The sequence below is a fragment of the Petromyzon marinus genome, chromosome 47 (assembly GCF_048934315.1).
Source record: "Petromyzon marinus isolate PM22_M1 ecotype Great Lakes invasive population chromosome 47, UKy_Petmar_22M1.pri1.0, whole genome shotgun sequence".
Lineage (NCBI taxonomy): Eukaryota > Metazoa > Chordata > Hyperoartia > Petromyzontiformes > Petromyzontidae > Petromyzon > Petromyzon marinus.
Window position 1 is genome coordinate 2,560,203 of NC_133713.1, and position 17,069 is coordinate 2,577,271.

General features: G+C 46.0%; 1 protein-coding gene across 4 annotated transcripts in view; it reads right to left on the reverse strand.

The window, feature by feature from the left end:
* The window catches only part of LOC116952470 (patatin-like phospholipase domain-containing protein 4), a 41,047-nt gene extending 29,381 nt beyond the window's left edge, over window positions 1-11,666 (reverse strand). For 2 of the 4 annotated variants that reach the window (XM_032971849.2, XM_076074288.1), the window contains exons 1-4: window positions 11,277-11,666; window positions 6,517-6,619; window positions 3,966-4,162; window positions 3,747-3,841 (exon numbers count right to left, since the gene is read on the reverse strand). In XM_032971849.2, the coding sequence (XP_032827740.2) occupies window positions 3,747-3,841; window positions 3,966-4,162; window positions 6,517-6,619; window positions 11,277-11,507 (626 nt within the window). In that variant the 5' untranslated portion in view covers window positions 11,508-11,666. The remainder of the gene's footprint in view (window positions 1-3,746; window positions 3,842-3,965; window positions 4,163-6,516; window positions 6,620-11,276) is intronic. The other 2 variants (XM_032971850.2, XM_076074287.1) reach the window with 2 other exon arrangements.
* Window positions 11,667-17,069: the final 5,403 nt, after the last annotated feature.

Sequence of the window (17,069 nt, forward strand, 5' to 3'; positions counted from 1 at the left end):
CCACACTCGGCCGCCTTTTTCTCCCTCATGTTTACACACTGCACCAGGTACTCATGTAAGGCTGAGTTGACCGAGAGGAGGCCCAGGATCGATTCATATAATCGTCACCGATGTGAATCGAACTCGGCTTGCCAGGTTCGTGGCGCAGAACGCAAAGCGCTCACACGCACAGCAACAACAACAGCCGTCGCCGTACGCCACTAAGTGGTGGTGACATCACCACAGCGCTTGTGCCAGGCGCGGTGCACTTTTAGCGAGTGGAGTTTGTACGAGCAGTAAGCAGCCACCACCTCAAGTTAACCATAAGTGTCAAAGGCACGGAACAGATCCAGGTGCCAGGGATTGACGAAGATAATTGGCACGCACAAGCGCACAAGTGCACAAGCGCACAAGCGCACAAACACACGCACAAGATGCAAATCCCCAGTGTAGCCCACACAAGCTATTAATAGCAATGTCAACTTGCACTGCGCTACCGCACGGTATTCAATTACAGCTCGAAGAGAGAGAATGATTCGGAGGCATGAGCCAGAACCCCAAACAAGCAGGAAGGCAGCAGCCACATGGCGAGCCGGCGCCAAATCACTGTCCCCTCCCCCGTCAAGATCTGCGGTCCTTTGCTCTCCAACACACCGGTGTGCTGTACCAGTAACTAATTGGCATGTTCTGTTTACGTGACAACCTTACTAATTGGCTGTGTCGGGTGGTGGCGAGTTTAACGACACCTTTATATATTTATCAGGGACGTACGGTCAGGGGAGGCAGGGGAGGCAGAGCCTCACCTGTCATACTCCAATGAAAATAGCTGTTAGGAAAAGTAAAAAAAAGAATAATCAATTAAAATAAATATAAAACAATTTCCACTGATCTGTGTTAGAAATGTCATTTCTGTACGATTCCAATCATTTGTAAAGTCAAAATCACCAAATTTGCGGAGCTCCGCTGCAAATACAAGAAGAGACGAGAGGTGAGGCAGCGACGAGCTCAGCCTCCCCTCTGATTGCGCAACCCCTCAGTAACTGGATGGAGCGCGGGCAATAAGCGCGTGCCTGTTACTATCTCAGTATGTCAACAATGTAATGGTTGTAGACCCCTTCATTTCATGTCCTCACCTTCCATACTCTAGGTAACTTATTTCACGTATGTGTATAAAGATACTTAGGCTCGCTGGTCTCGTCATGAAACTGCAATGAAAAAGCACCAGGGGAGGTAGCTATCACATCTGCCTCACTGAGGGAGACGTGTCTAACATGCCCCCCTCATGTGACCAGTCACAAGTTAATCACTCAGCTATTTCAATGCTAAATTTTATGCTAATTCCTTTGTCAAGGCGCTTTGTTTCTTCTCACACAGCTTAAAGGTCGCGATCTGAGCGTGGCTTTGTTCGCTCCAGCGCTGTCCTCCAGAAAGTCTCGTCCCTTCACCTGATGAAGGCCGCTTGTGTTGTGGCCGAAACGTCGTGAGAATTCTATTGCGTTATTTTATTTTATCAATGTATTATTTTATTCTCATTCTACGTGACTTTACCGAAAGAACCAAAGAAGATGCCCCCCTCAGTGAGGACACGCCCCCTCAGTGAGGACACGCCCCCCTCAGTGAGGAGGCGCCCCCCTCAGTGTGTGAATCTGGCTCTGACACTAGCCAGTGCCTCCCCAGCCATTGACCTCACCGCACGTCACTGATATTTACGTGATATAACCCAAAAAACCTGTATTATGAAATCAGTCCACGTTTCGCTGTACCTCATTCTCCTGGCGAGCCAGCGTATGGCTCCTCCTGGACGCCCGCGGGAAAGGAATTTGACAACATTTGTGTGATCCGCCAACCTTCGCTGATTCTGGAATTCTGGATCACAGGCCGCATGCGCGTGTTGTTAGTGAGCACCTTTGAAGGCCAACACGGCACATGAGGGGGTGTTGTGACTCGCACACCCGCCTGCTATATCTCCCCAGTGCTGATGTTTACACATCGCACCATGTACACGTTCATAGCTGAGTCAACCTGGGGCAGTCCCAGGACCAGTTCAGATATTCGTTATTGATGTTGGCCGGGAGCTGGAATTCAAACTCGGGTTCATGACCCAGCACACTGGCCACTGCGCCACCGCTCACCCACGTATAGCACCGCCCTCCCCTATGGTAGCGACACCCCCCCCCCTGCCCCCCGTGGATCAAACAAATCACCCGAGACGCCGGTGTACGGCAGCCAAGAGCAGTTTGCGCGAATGCTGTCGCAAGAGCGCAACGGTCCTTCACTGTCTATGCGTGATGAATGAATGAGCTAGTAGCAAGGATAGCTGAGGGGAGGTAGTTATAGGCTGTATGGGCAGATGCGATTCAATAACCTCTCACCAAGTGACAGAGAGTCTCGGTTACTACCCCTGACCTTAAACTATGCAAAAATAACACGAGAAGAACACTGAATGTCTTATTTTGAGAGCAAGGTTTGGGTCTAAAAGTATAAAATCAATTCAGATGCCACCGGCCTGCGCTCGAATCCGATTCTCATTGGCACACCGGATCAGATTCTGATGGATGGGTATTATCCTTTCATACAAATAACATACGTCGTGCAAGTGATTTGAATATCGGAACCATAAATTATCTTTAATTCGCCTCAATTCACCAAATGGCCTGGTTAGGATCATGGCTGTAACATGTTTTGAAAATGTGAAACTCCATTCACGTGGTCGTTGGGGATGAGCCACACCCTGGCTCACCAGGAAAAGGCATAGCAAAATGTTGACCAATTTCCATCCGTTCCAGCTTCATTCCCATGGGCATCAGGGAGGAGCCATATCTTGATTCACTAGGACAAGGCGGTACAGAAAATGTGGACCCCACCTGTATCTGTCTGCGGCCGTCTGGAACACCCTTCCGATGTTAGGAACCCACAGGAGCTACGCACTTTTAAATCTAGATTGAAAACTTTTTTTAGAACTGCTTTTTGAGTTTAGTTTGATGTCCATCTCCCCCGCACCTCCAATAAGCGCTGTTGGCTACATACGGTGCGAAAGATATTCAACATACATATTACATACAACATATGGGAGCATGTTGCTCCCTCTTTGCAGGTGCTCCGATTTCCTCCAGCTTGTAAGTACTTGTTAATTGGCCGATAACGCCTTCACGTATAGAGCACCACAGAGGTTGGGCAATAGTTGGTAGTGCCATCTCACGGCGTGGCTGTTGCCTTCCCGCCTGCCTGTGGTTCCTTCTTGTGCCTCCAAGTCTCGCTCTCTATTTGACAGCAAGCAAGTGTCGTGCAGCGGCGGGTTTACAAGTTAAAATGATTGAAATTATTATTGCTCAGAATCATAATCCGAATATGTATTCATACTGGAGAAATCCGACAAGTTATAAAGCTCTTTTCACAGATCCCCAGTAGGAGCATGGGGTCAGAACGTTACAATACAAAAACACGATAGGAGTGCAAAGTATAGGAAAGGTAAACAAATCACTTGAAAAAAAATATACGAATAAAACTACGCAATTTTATTTTCCAGGTAAAGCGCACTGAGCCATTAGCTTCTTTTTCAGAAATGACCTGGCCTCAAATGATAGCTTTCATGTGGAAATGTAAAGCAGCAAAATAATCTAAATGTATGTGTCTAAATCTTGAGGGAAAAACCGGGATCAACCTCGTTAAATGTATGTAAATCACATGCAAATTAAGTAAAGACTCAAATTCACCCTTTGGCCTAACAGAAGGTTAAAGATGCAACGATTTGCAACCGATCGCCGTACCGAAGCTTCTGCATGAAGGGGAAGCCGGGGGTCAAGGCGCCCAGGTGCTGGGAGCGGATCTCCTCCGCAAACTTGTACGAGAACTCCGTGCAGTCCTGGAGAGACAACACACGGGGACACGTCGATTTAGGGTTCCCACCCACAATCGCCGAGCGGCCCGGTTACCCGCCATCGCCGAGCGGCCCAACTTCCCACCCGCGATCGCCCAGCGGCACTCACCACAATCCTGTGCGGCGCGGTCACCATGACGGCCGCGGCGAGGGCCCCGGCCGAGGCCCCCGCGTAGGCGTCCACGGCGCCCAGAAGCCGGCGCCCGCGCCGCAGCAGCGCGCTCGCCGCGCCCAGGTGGTACACGCCCAGGAAGCCCGAGCCAGCAAACGACAAACCCAGCAGCGGCACCATGGCCTCTCGCACCGCTGAGACAAAAACAAGAGGCGGAGCGAGAAAAAGCGATATCTATCTGGCGCACACAGACATCCATCGCAAGTATAGAGAGTAGAATCTACCACGTGTGCGCAAAGCCAAGAGTGGCTGAGCCGGTAGCGATTCCTCCCGTGGCTGCTCAAGCACATCTGGAACTCTCTCCTGCTCGACGTACGAAGCATTCAGACTTCCTTCGCCTTCAGAAGTCAGCTGAATGACCCAGGTCATTCCTGACTTCTCACCTTGTTAAATAGAATAAACTTAATATAACATATCTATATGGGTCTATGTGTATATTTCTATATCTCTATGTATCCCTATATGGCTCTCTACAACCAATGTATCTCTATATATCTCTATGTGTCTCTATGTATATGTGTCTCTATGTAGTAGTATGGGTCTTTATGTATCTCTATGTGTCTCTCTATAATCCATGTATCTTTATGTATCACTATGTGTCCCTATGTATCACTATATATCTCTATGGGTCTCTCTACATATCTGTGTCTGTATGTAGCTCTATGGGGTATTTGTATCTCTATGAGTCTATATAGCTTCACGTGCATCTATGGGTCTCTCTGTAACTCTATTTTCTCGATATATCTCTATGGGTCTCTATGTATCTCTTTGTGTCTCTATGTAGCTGTATGGGGTGTCTATATATCTCTATGGGTCTCTATGTATTTTTATGGGTCTCCATATCATTTTGGTGGCCCAGACCACTATTGCAAATGAGCCCTGTACTGTTGTCTTGAGCTCTCAGCTGGATGAACAAAACCAACGTGGAGGCGCCGCACGAGAAACCTTGACCCCTGTGATATGCACTTCCGAGTTAACGATCCGACAATTATTACATCCGTTTCGCAACATTTTGTGCGCATTACAAACTGTTCATGTATTAGTATTATTATGAATGTATAGGCACAGATAGAGATGTATTACTACATTTTATTGCAGCGGTGGTGCAGTGTTTAGCACACCGTGCTAGGACCTGAGTTTGATTCCTGGTCACAATATCAGTGGCGGGCAGCAGTTGAAACGTGCTGGAATGCGCAGATAGTATTAAACCAAAAATATTTGTATTTTTCCAGGTAAGGCCCACTGAGCTCTTTTTCAGAAGTGATCTGGTCACAAATGATAGCTCAACGAAGTGACCTTTTACGTGGAAATGTTCAGCAGCCAAATACTCTAAACGTATGTTGATTCTCAATTTGGCTGTAAAAATCAGAGGACCCAGAGAAAAGTCCACGTGACCACAGGGAGAGACATGCAAATTCCCAAAATACACCAGGCATCGTCAGGGTCGGGATCGAACCCACAACCTCCTGTATATGAGGTGAGGTAGTTAACATCTCGCCACAGTGGTGTGGACCTGATGGAGGAAATATCCCCACACCATCTTCCCAGAGAAAAATCACGCAAACTCCAAATATGCAGGTGTCAGGGTAGGGATCAAACCCACGGCCTCCTGCATACCAGGTAAGGTAGTAAACATCCCTAGCCACCGTGGCACGCCCGCCAAGCACGTGCATACCGGCATGAAAAATAAACGGTTACTATTCCTACTGCTGCTATCTTTCCGCAGAGGGTAAATGGCGGCGAACATGAGCTGCTACTAAAAACCGAACAGGTTTCATAGTGGCACATATACGTTTACATTTCCACTGCTGGCGGGGAATGTAATCTAAACGGGTCCTCACCAACACGGATGACCAGCATAGCGATGAGGACTGGTGACAACTTTCCATGACCGACACAATGCAGGATGGCCTTCACTCAGCAATGGATTGACAACAGCACCATGTTGTTACATTTTTTTCAGCAACTGAGAATTTATATTGCCTTATCATGGAGTTTGGACAGTACATTCATATATTATACTGTACTGCCCTCTGCTGCCTATGTAACCCCACAGCAGCCATGAGCCCAGCGTCTCCCTCATCCCCATGAACCCAGCATCTCGCTCATCCCCATGAACCCAGCATCTCGCTCATCCCCATGAACCCAGCATCTCGCTCATCCCCATGAACCCAGGATCACCCTCATCCCCGTGAACTCAGCAGCACACTTACCCCCATGAGACCAGCATCTCCCTCATCGCTATCAAACCAGCATCACCCTCATCTGTATGAACCCAGCAACACCCTCATCCCCATGAACCCAGCGTCACCCTCATTCCCATGAACCCAGTTTCACCCTTAATCCAAGGTTCCACTGCCAAGCGTGCAATGTATGTTGAACTTCTTTCGTACCGTACGTAGCCAACCGTGCTAATCGGAGGTGAGGGGGAAGCACAACAAACCAAATGCGAGGAGTAATAGCAGAGACCATGCATGCGTTTTCTTACAGAGAGCAGTGAGTTCAGTGTTGGTGGAAGTAGAGGGGCAGGAGGAGAATGTGTCACCACATGAAGTTGGCACCAGCAGGAGCACCCAAAAGCCCTGGAGGAACTGCACACAGCAAAGACACCATTTGTTTAAGAGGCCACCGAGAGCTGAAGAGGGTCAGTGAAGTGAAAAACAGTCCAAAGTGTTGCTTCATTTAAATAAATAAAAACTTATAAATAACTGGGTGGCATTCAACCCCACTCACAGTTAATCTGTTCAAAACAAACAACTGGATTAATTGCTTGAAAATTTTGGGTGAAAATGCTTTTGACAACACTGCACCCAGCCAACACATTGCATTTTGTGTTAATGTTTCACCTTCATTATATATTTTGTTTAAACAAATCTGAAGAGATTGCTTTGATTTACCTATAAGGTAAAAAAATCACATTTGTCAATAACACTACCTTTAAACAAAAAAAAGTTATATTTCAGGAAATGGCCCTTCTTCACAGCAGACATACAGATAGCTGCCACTCTACCTCCGTGCTGTGATGAAGGTCCACTGCCCCAAATGCCACCTATATATGTTTTCTAGTATCTGGCTGCTATACATTTCCACGTGATAAGCCACTTCGTTCGGCTATCGTTTACGGCCGGGTCGCTTTTAAAAAAAAAACAGCTATATAACTGATTGGGCCTTACCTGGTAAAATAAAAACATATTTTTTTTATTGTTTACATTTTAAAGTCACACAGTGTTATTGACGAATGTGTTATCATATGCGCTTGTGCACCACTGCCAAAACAGTAGCAGCATCACCAAATAACATGCTACACGTAACGTTGTTGTGCATTTGCTTTTTCCGTGCGTTATTTTTAGCTGTGTGTTGTGTTGCACTGCATTGGCTGTCACTTGTTGCCTCAGGCCACCCTTGAAAGGCAGACGAAACGTCTCTTCATGCACTCGCCTGGAAAAACAAAACCCATCCACACATCCAAGTGCCAATGGACTTGGTTCCATTTTTACCTGTTTAAACCAATGCTTGCTGGCAAACAATATTCATACAGTATTCGTAAGTCCCACAGATCGCTACCCTCAAGACTCGAGGTTTGTTACAATTGAGTGGATTTTCATGGCAGTGCAAACGGATTCTCACGTTGTTTTAGTCGCATACCTGTCAACCCCTTAACAGTGCCGACTTTATTACAGACCAATTCAGATCTCATTGGTGCACCCCGTGCCCTTATAAATCTCAACGTTCATCCTACAAAGTCCAATCACATGGGAGAAACACAAAGAAGTCGACAAAAACATTTCTTTTGCCCGTATTGAAAAGGCTGTACGCCGTATTGACCTGAAAACTCTATTTCCCTGTACAAGAATACGGCTAAACCGTATGGGTTGACAAGAATGCTGTTGTGAATAATACACTCAGCCCTATTTATTGCAGTGTCTAAACGGCAGCCGCTGTTGGTGGTTCGGGTCTTATATGTCGGAATAAGATTATTTATGGGACCTCCTTTGCCAGTACCAAAATATGAGAATAGGTTTTCCCCTTCTCAAGAATATTTATTTATACTATCGGAAATCTGATGAACTATAAAGCCCTTTTGTCAGATGTCCAGTAGGGCGGGTAAGAACGTTACAAACGACAAATAATACAAACACACGATAGGAGTGCAAAGTACAAGAAACGTAAGCAAATGACCCAAACACATACAAATAAAGCTACACCATCCTCATCCTACCAGGCAAAGCCCACATAGGTATTAATGCAAGGGTCAGCTCCACGAGTTTTGTCTTTATTCTGAGCCTTTCTGTGAGAAACAAGTGGGAAACTCATCAACTATCCGAGGTAATTAAAAGTATTTTTGTTCACTATTAATATTCAAGTGTTTTTGTTCATACGGGGAAACCATGCTATACAGTAATGTACATATTTCTCATGTTTACTAAATGCATAGGATGCGCAGTTAGGCTTTGATGAGTGTTAACCGTGGCCGCGCGGAACCTAACTTCCTATTTTCCATGAGCCTTTAGTCTTGCCAACCACGGGGGTTTTAAGGAACCTAACCCCCGTGATTGGCGAGGGATTGCTGTATTTCATTTAGTATGGGCGGGCGGGGGGGATTCACGATGTGGTTTACATTAGCCTCCTATTTCTGCAATGCAAACTCACTTAGTAGCCCCCCTCCCCCCCACCTCTTATCCAAAATTAGACTCGCCCTTGCCCGCATAACAGTTTAAAAAAAAATGATATGCCTCATATCCTTGGGTTTTGTTGGGCGGGGGGGGGGTCTGTTTCTTGAGTTTCCTTTCAGTTTCTTGGGTTTCCCTTAATTCCTAAGGACTCCATCGCAGTCTCTTTGGTTTCTGTCTGTTTTGGGGGCTTTTCCCGTGGTTTTTTTATTCAAGTTTGAGGTCTCACCTATTTAGAAGATTTGGTGTTGGCAAGCGCTTTATGCATATTCCACGTGCCCACCTAGGTTGATGGATTAACTTTCTAATTTATTATTTTCGGTGGCCAAACGTATCCCTCGTTTGTTACTTAAAATTCAAATCGTTCCATTAAGTGTACAAGACTTGTATTTGGCCGACTAAATACACTGTTACGAGAACAAAATAAACAACTGTGTATGTTGAACTTCTTTCGCACCGTACGTAGCCAACCATACTAATCGGCGGTGCGGGGGAAGAACAAACTAAAACCCAAAAGGGAGTTCTGAAGAAATTAGTTTTCCATCTAGATTATTTAAAAGTGCATCTCTCCAGTGGCTTCCTAATATCGGAAGAGCATTCCAGACGGCCGCAGAAGCGCATCTGAAAGCGCGCGATCCTGTGACCATGTTTGTTCGATGGTTAGCCAAAAAGCCACTGTGAAGACGACCAGAGATCGCGTGATGATTTATGCTCCTTGACGAGATCAGCAAGCTATTGTGGTTCATTTGTGGAAAGCACTTTATGTATGAGTGCCCTTATGTCCGTCTTTCCACGCAAATAATACAATAATTTCTTATGCAACGCCTCAACTGCACCGGCTTCTTGGGAGTGCATTGGGAGTGCATTTCAGTAGCCACTGATTCAAATACAGCTGCATACGCAATTTCTGGACTTGTTTTGACAGTGTCTAATCAGCAATTAGGCTAAATGTTCGATTCAATACCGAACTGCCAATCGAATAGGCAAGGACCCTCTCCTTACAATAAGGTTCCTAGTTTGACGCAAAATTATACAAGCTTAATACACAACATGAAATAATCATGAGTGTCCTTGTAGAGAAGATAGATTTTAACAAAAATAAGGGTTGAATATCCTGTAAAGAGATTATTTTGAGTGATTGATTGATGTATGCATATTCTACCGATGCTCTGTAATAGCTAGACATTTACCTTTTTTTAATTACAGTCCAGTCTATGCTGATTAACGAGAAAATGGAATAATGTTCAGGGTAGTCCAGATGTCGTGACCCCCATTTGACGACCGCTTGTGTTGCGATCGAAACTTTGTGGTTTTTGTTTTTTATTGAATTAGTATTACTGCAAAAAACAATAAGTCTACATTATAGACTGCCAGTACACTCACTCTAGGTTAAGAACCACGCTACTGTCTACATTACAGACTGCCAATACGCTTACCAGCTTAAAAACCAGGCTACGGATCTAATTATAGACTACCAGTACAATCACCCAGCTTGTTAACCAGGCTACAGTCCACATTAAAGCCTGCCAGGACACTCACCCAGCTTAAAAACCATTGCTAGAGTCTACATTATTGACTACCAGTACACTCACCAAACTTAATAACCATGCTACATATTCTTAGCTCTTTCGGTAAAGTCACGTTGAAGGGAAACAATAAAATAAGCTAAGAATATGAATTACTGCAGTCACGAAAGCTTCAAATCAAAACCATGCTACAGTCTACATTAGTGTTTTTTGGTTTATTATTTTTATTCACTTTATTTTATCTATCTACGTGAATTTACCGAAAGAACCAAAGAAAATTGACCCCCATTTAATGCTCTAAAACGAAATGTTTTAAAGTAAAGTGTCTTCATCCAGCAGTGGAGGCTACATGTGGCTTGACATCGTGGCACGTCGGTGACGTCACAGTGACACGTAGTGACGTCACAGCTAAACCATGGCAACGCGCTGGGCAACTTTTAAAGTAGATTTGAAGTTTTCGTGACTGCAGGAATCCATACTCTTTGGTTATTTCGGTGAAGTCACGTAGGTATAAAATAAATTAAATCACGACGTTTCGGGCGCAACACAAGCGTCCGTCATCAGGTGGGGCAACCACGGCAAGAAACAATTGCTGAAGTGGGCATCAAAAAAAACCGTCGTGATTTAATTTATTTTACACCTACGTGACTTTACCAAAAGAACCAATGAGTAACTTTTAAAGCCTTTCCCCTTCCCCCCTCGCCAATAAACTAAAGCTCGTAAACGCGCACGGCCCACGACGTTGCACGGCAGCCTGCACGGGACGCGATGCTTGCCGCCGATTTCTCTCCCGCCTGGCCCCTCGCCTCCCAACGTGCCTAGCAACCGCGAAGAGGGACACTGAAGCCTCGCGAGAACCTTGCGGCCTGCGTTGCTAAGGGCGGGCCGGCAGCCTACCCCCTCGCCTCCCCACGTGCCTAGCAACCGCGAGGAGGGACACTGAAGCCTCGCGAGAACCTTGCGGCCTGCGTTGCTAAGGGCGGGCCGGCAGCCTGGCCCCTCGCCTAAAAAATGCGCGAGGGGTTATGTGAAGAGGCGGCGAAACAACACACCCAAGTGTCCGAAGAGAAACGGCTCCCCCCGCCCCCGCCCCAATATCCCGGTGTCTCCGTGTCGCCTCCGTGATGCCCTCCACCCCGAAATGTAAAGGTCCGGGGTTCTGTGTTCGCGCGAGACCTCACCGCCGCCTCCACTTGCGGCGCCGTCCGCCTCGGCCCACTCGGCCATTGTTGCGCAACACGCGAGGTGACGTCACCAGGCTGTGACCCTCCCCACCACCGCATGCCAGGCTAGAGGGTTTCCCTCCAGATTAATGAGATACGACTCCGTCATTGTCAACCCATTATTGTACAGGGAGATTGAGGTTTGTAGGTCCATACGGCGTACAGCCGTTTCAATGCGGGCAAACAAAATGTGTCAATTTTTTTGTTTCTCTCCTTGCGATGGGACTGTGTAGGATGAACGTTCAGATTTATAAGGGCACGGGGTAACCAATAAGGTCTGAATTGGTCTGTAATAAGGCAAGCACTGATAAGGGGTTTATAGGTATGCGACTCCAATGCGTTTGATACGACTAATAAATGAGATAAGACGCCGGCAAGATTATTATGTATCATGTTAATCCATGGAAAGCCCTCGCTGCATCTCAATAATTTTGTTTTAACAGAAGGATCCTACCAAGTTTTGCGCAGTAGGGGGCGATGTTTCTGCTGCTGCGTGAGGCGGTAGATCTAGGAGTGCATCAGCCAGTCACCTCAGTCAGCCAACCCATGGCACTAGCTGGGTCTGTCCCGAGACCTCCTCCTGTCAGCGAGCCTCCGACACGTCGCGTGGCCTCAAAGTGCACCTAGCCTGGCACCGGCCCCGTGGCGAATGGCGGGTGTTGGTGTTGGATCTCAATCTCTCCACAGTGGCTGGGAGATGTGAACTATCTCGCGTGGTATGCAGGAGGTCGTGGGTTATATCCCGACCTGACGTCTACTGTATATTTGGAGTTTGCGGTGTCGTTCCCCGTGGATTTTTTTTCTGGGTCCTCGGTTTTCCCTCCACATTCAGAATCAACATCACGCGTTTAGAGCATTCGGCTGCTATAATTTTCCACGCGATAAGCCACTTCGTTGAGCTATTATTTATGGTCAGGTCGCTTCTTGAAAAAGAGCTACATAGGCTCAGTGGACCTTACCTGGTAAAATCAAAAATGGTTTCGTTAATGGTTTAAGGAGGGAACTCTCCTAACGAGGAGAGGGGCTGAGAGAAAATGTGCCAAAAGGGGTGACTCTAAATGGTCCTAGAGTCTCCGGCTCGCAGGTAGAGGATTCTACGACTGTAGGTGCAGTGGGTCTGCTATAAAGATGCCCCACTGATGATGGTGGTGGTTGGCTGACCACAATGAGACGCCTATATTTCCCTCTTTTCCTAGGGTTTACGTAAATAACAGACCTCGTATCACACCTCAACAATGGGTACAACAGGTGCAACACTCCTGCAAGAGAATACAACCCATAAGAGGTGTTCTTGGGGTTAGATCATGTAAATATAACCGACACATCCAATTTCTAAGGTTTGTCACGTAAACATAGAGTGCCAATTTGTTACTACTTCAGCACACTGTTGTGTTGGAGAGTAAACCCACTAAAATTGTAAATAATTGGCTGTGTCGTGTGGCGGCGGGTTTAACGACATTTATACTTACGCGATCTGACCCAAAAAAACTTTTATTATGGGTAATATTGGTCGTGAAAGCCTACGTGTTGAAGAGAATACAAGTTAGGAAATAGTTACATCGGCAAATCAACCGCATCGCAGAAGTTAGAGAAGCCCCAAATCATGTGTCCTTCATAATAAAGGTTTTTGGGTTAGATCGCGTTTATTTATAAATGTGTCGTAACCCTCCACCACCCGACACAGCCAATCAGCAAAAAAAAGTGTCACGTTGACAAAAGACAAATAATTCACTACTTTAGACCACCGGTGTGTTGAATAGTGAATCCACATTTACAGTTTGAGTACGACGTTTCGCTGGTAAATACATCCAGCATCATCGGGCAATTCGCCAGAATGGTAAAGCCCTCGCTTGCTCCCGGTTTTATTACGACACATTTATAAATAAACGCGATCTAACCCAAAAACCTTTATTATGAATAATATTGGTCGCGAAAGCCTACGTGTTAAACTCGTGTCTCCTTCATATGACACATCAAGACAGCTCGACATAAATGCAACTCTCCTTTACGTACACTATTCATGGACACTAATTGCCCAGCAGGTGTCCCCAGACCTCCAGAATGTGGAGTACGATTCCTCCGGCTGTAACACTGTCTTTAAAAAAGCGAGGGTGAAGAAACAACCCAGCTCATTAAAATCAAAGTGTATTTAAATTAATTGAGTAATTGTATCAGCAGCAGAAGCCATTGCCCACGGTGGCGAAGTGTTAACTACTGGTATGCAGGAGGGTGTGGGTTCGATCCTAGCCCTGATGCCTGTATATTTGGAGTTAGCATGTTCTCCCCATGGTCGCGCGGATTTTTCTCCGGGTCCTCCGGTTTTTACTCCATATTTCAAAACATGCGTTTCAATTATTGGGCTGATATTAATTTCCACACGATAAGCAACTTCGTTGAACTATCATTTGTGGCAAGGTCGCTTGTGAATACGAGCTATGCAGCTCAGTGGGCCTTACCTGGTCAAATAAAAGTATAAGTTTAAAAAATAGCATGGAAGACTTGAGCTGATTTTGAGCGATAGGGATTTATTGATGAGATGGGAGGGATTCAGAGTGGGGGTGGCCATATGGAAGTTATGTGGCTTACGGGAGGCTTGAGCCAATTTAGATAGATGATTTTACGCGGTGTTTTTACGATAACATCCATACTTATAAAACAATTATACAATTATATTTTTACTGATTACAACGGTGCTTGGATAAATTGTAACATGCATTTATTTTTTGCAAACTAAAAATGTATTCGCTGTGTCCTGAATGCATGCTTTGGACACATAAAGGGCGCATATGTTGTTTTTATTATCATCCTGTTTGAGAGTAGCGTACAGACATTTAGGAAGGACATATGAAAGTAATCACTTCACAACCTTTTCCCAAAAATAATATTTAAATAAAATGGCACATTATTTGAATAAACTCATTCATTGTAAACTCGGTAAATGGATAGAGCAAAGTATATCCAGTAGAGCCTTCGGGTCTCAAGGCTTACGAGAATGCCCACATTATGGTGTTTGCAAAATTCCTTTTTAATAATTTCAGCATGGGGGAAAATTCCGGAGTTGCTAGATAAGCAACATGCTTTTTATTTCAACTACTGTTTTTATTTTAACAGGGAAGCCTCACTGTGCTATGTAGCTCTTTTTCAGAAGCCACAAACGATAGCTCAACAAAGTGACTTATCACGTGGAAATGTATAGCAGCTGAATACTCTAAACGCACGTTGATTGTAAATTTGAAGGGGAAAACCAGAGAAAATTTTACGCGACCACGGGAAGAACATGCAAACTCCAAATATACAGGGGTCAGGGACGAGATCGAACCCACACCCTCCTGCAAACCAGGCGAGGTAGTTTGCCACAGTGGCGTTCAAGGAGTTAGCACTCAAAAATCCACACGGATAGGTTAGGAGCCCCAACTCCTGGTCACTATCCACAGAAAATATCCTTGCAGTTTGGGAGTAAAACTCCCAAGATGATCTTTGTGTGAACCACCAACCCCACTCCCAGAGAGTGCGAGATTAAAAGCTGTGTGAAGGTGACCCGAGTGGCTTGGGAGATTCGTAATGGTTGTGTCAGACACACTGAGTCGGGCACTTCTAAGATCAGGGTACTAAAGTGTAGCGAGTTGATGGGATCAGTTCAATCCACCGTAAATATACCTGTGATACAAATTCCAGATTGGTGTCTGGCATGTGCTAACCATGAACGGGACAGGACACATCACTAGAAACACCGGTGTATGGCAGCAAGAGCAGTTCATGTGAATGCTGTCCTTCACTGATTATATGAATGAATAACTATATAGAGAAAGGCAGCTTTAATATAGAATTGCTTTAATAAGTTTTAACTTATTTTGCACCGCAAGTAGTCAACCGTGCTCATCGGAGATGTGAGGGAAGGATAACAAACTAAATACAAAAATGAGTTTTAACACTGGTTTGCAATCTGACACAAGCTGCTTTGCAGGGCATGCATATGTAGTGGAATAACGCGTGCGGGGGTTTTGCAAGCGGTGTGCACGCATGTGCAAGTTATGGACAGTCAGGTCGCATCGGGACGACCAGGTGCGGCTAGAGGGAGCAAAGGAAAGGAGAATGCTAATTAAGATGCATAGCGGTGATTGGCTGGCTGCAAATGCAGACAGTGTAGGCGTCTCGGAGTCTGGAGATTGAGGCGATAGCGGCGGAAGCCACGGGCGTGAGGCGACGGGAGGTCGCCAGCTTAATTAATGAGGAGTTAATGAGGAGGGGGATATATACGGGAGCATGAGAGAGAGAGTTCTTGAGTTGGTCGAAGTGAAGGCAAGAGGAAAGACGAGAGAAGTCCAAGGCCCCGCTCCCCACACCTCGCCCTCTCCAGTGGTGATAGCTTAACCCCCACTGGAGGCAAGGGCGAGGTTGGAGAGGCGAGGGTAGAAAGGCTAGCAGTAGAGAAGCTAGCGGAATCCTAAGTGTGAGCGTGCGAAACTAGCAGTAGAGAAGCTAGCGGAATCCTGAGTGTGAGACGGCTAGCAGTGGAGAAGCTAGCAGAGTATATAGCAGGCTAGCAGTGGAGAAGCTAGCAGAGTATATAGTGGAAGGCTAGCAGTGGAGAAGCTAGCAGAGTATATAGTGGAAGGCTATCAGTGGAGAAGGTAGCAGAGTATATAGCAGAAGGCTAGCAGTGGAGAAGCTAGCAGAGTATATAGTGATAGGTTAGCAGTAGAGAAGCTAACAGAAGATATAGTGAGAGGCTAGTAGTGTAGAAGCTACCCGAGTGTATAGTAATAGGCTAGCAGTGGAGAGGCTCGCAGAGGGTATGGTGAGAAGCTACCAGAGTGTGTAGTGATAGGCCAGCAGCGGAGGAGAGCGAAGCGAGTGGAGCGTGGCAGGCAGGCTAGTAGTGGAGAGGCTGAGAGAGAGAGAGGGAGCAGGCAAGCAGTGGAGAGGCTAGGAGAGAGAGAGCAGACTAGCAGTGGAGAGGCTGAGAGAGAGAGGGAGAGCGGAGCAACGCAAGCGGGAGAGTTGCGACGGCGTTACGGGGTGTCGAACGCGAGGAGTTCTGTTGAATAACAGTGACACAGGAGAAAAAGAAAGAAGATTAGTTGTCCCCGTGAAATAAAAACACTACACATATAAAGCATGACGCTCCAAGTATGGAATTAGAAAATACGACTAAAGGACCTTCAGGACGTGGTTCAGTGACAGCATCTTCTCGGACATCCTTCTCTGAAAATATTGTGATGTCAGACTACTCATCACTGTGAGAGCTCCGAATGTCAATGTCTGCATGTATCTATGGGACACTTTTTTGCCGGTATCAAAAAGCGTCCCATAATTTTAACTCAACTCGAGCTATTGATGCTTTGATATTTTTATTGCTTTCGCGTTGTCGCCTTTTGGTGCTCTCTGGTCTAACACTACTGGTGAGACAAGGTCATAAAGGAGGTTATCTCGGGTGTAGGCCAATCAGTTTCAAAAACAATGTATACATTATGAAAACATGCTTTTATAATGTATGCATTGTCCTTGGAACTGGTCGACCTACACCAAAGACACCCTTTATCACCGTGTCTCAACAGTGTTAGCCCAGGGAATGCCAAAAGGCGAACAGCCTGGTTGTGAGACAAGGCTATCGAGGAGGAT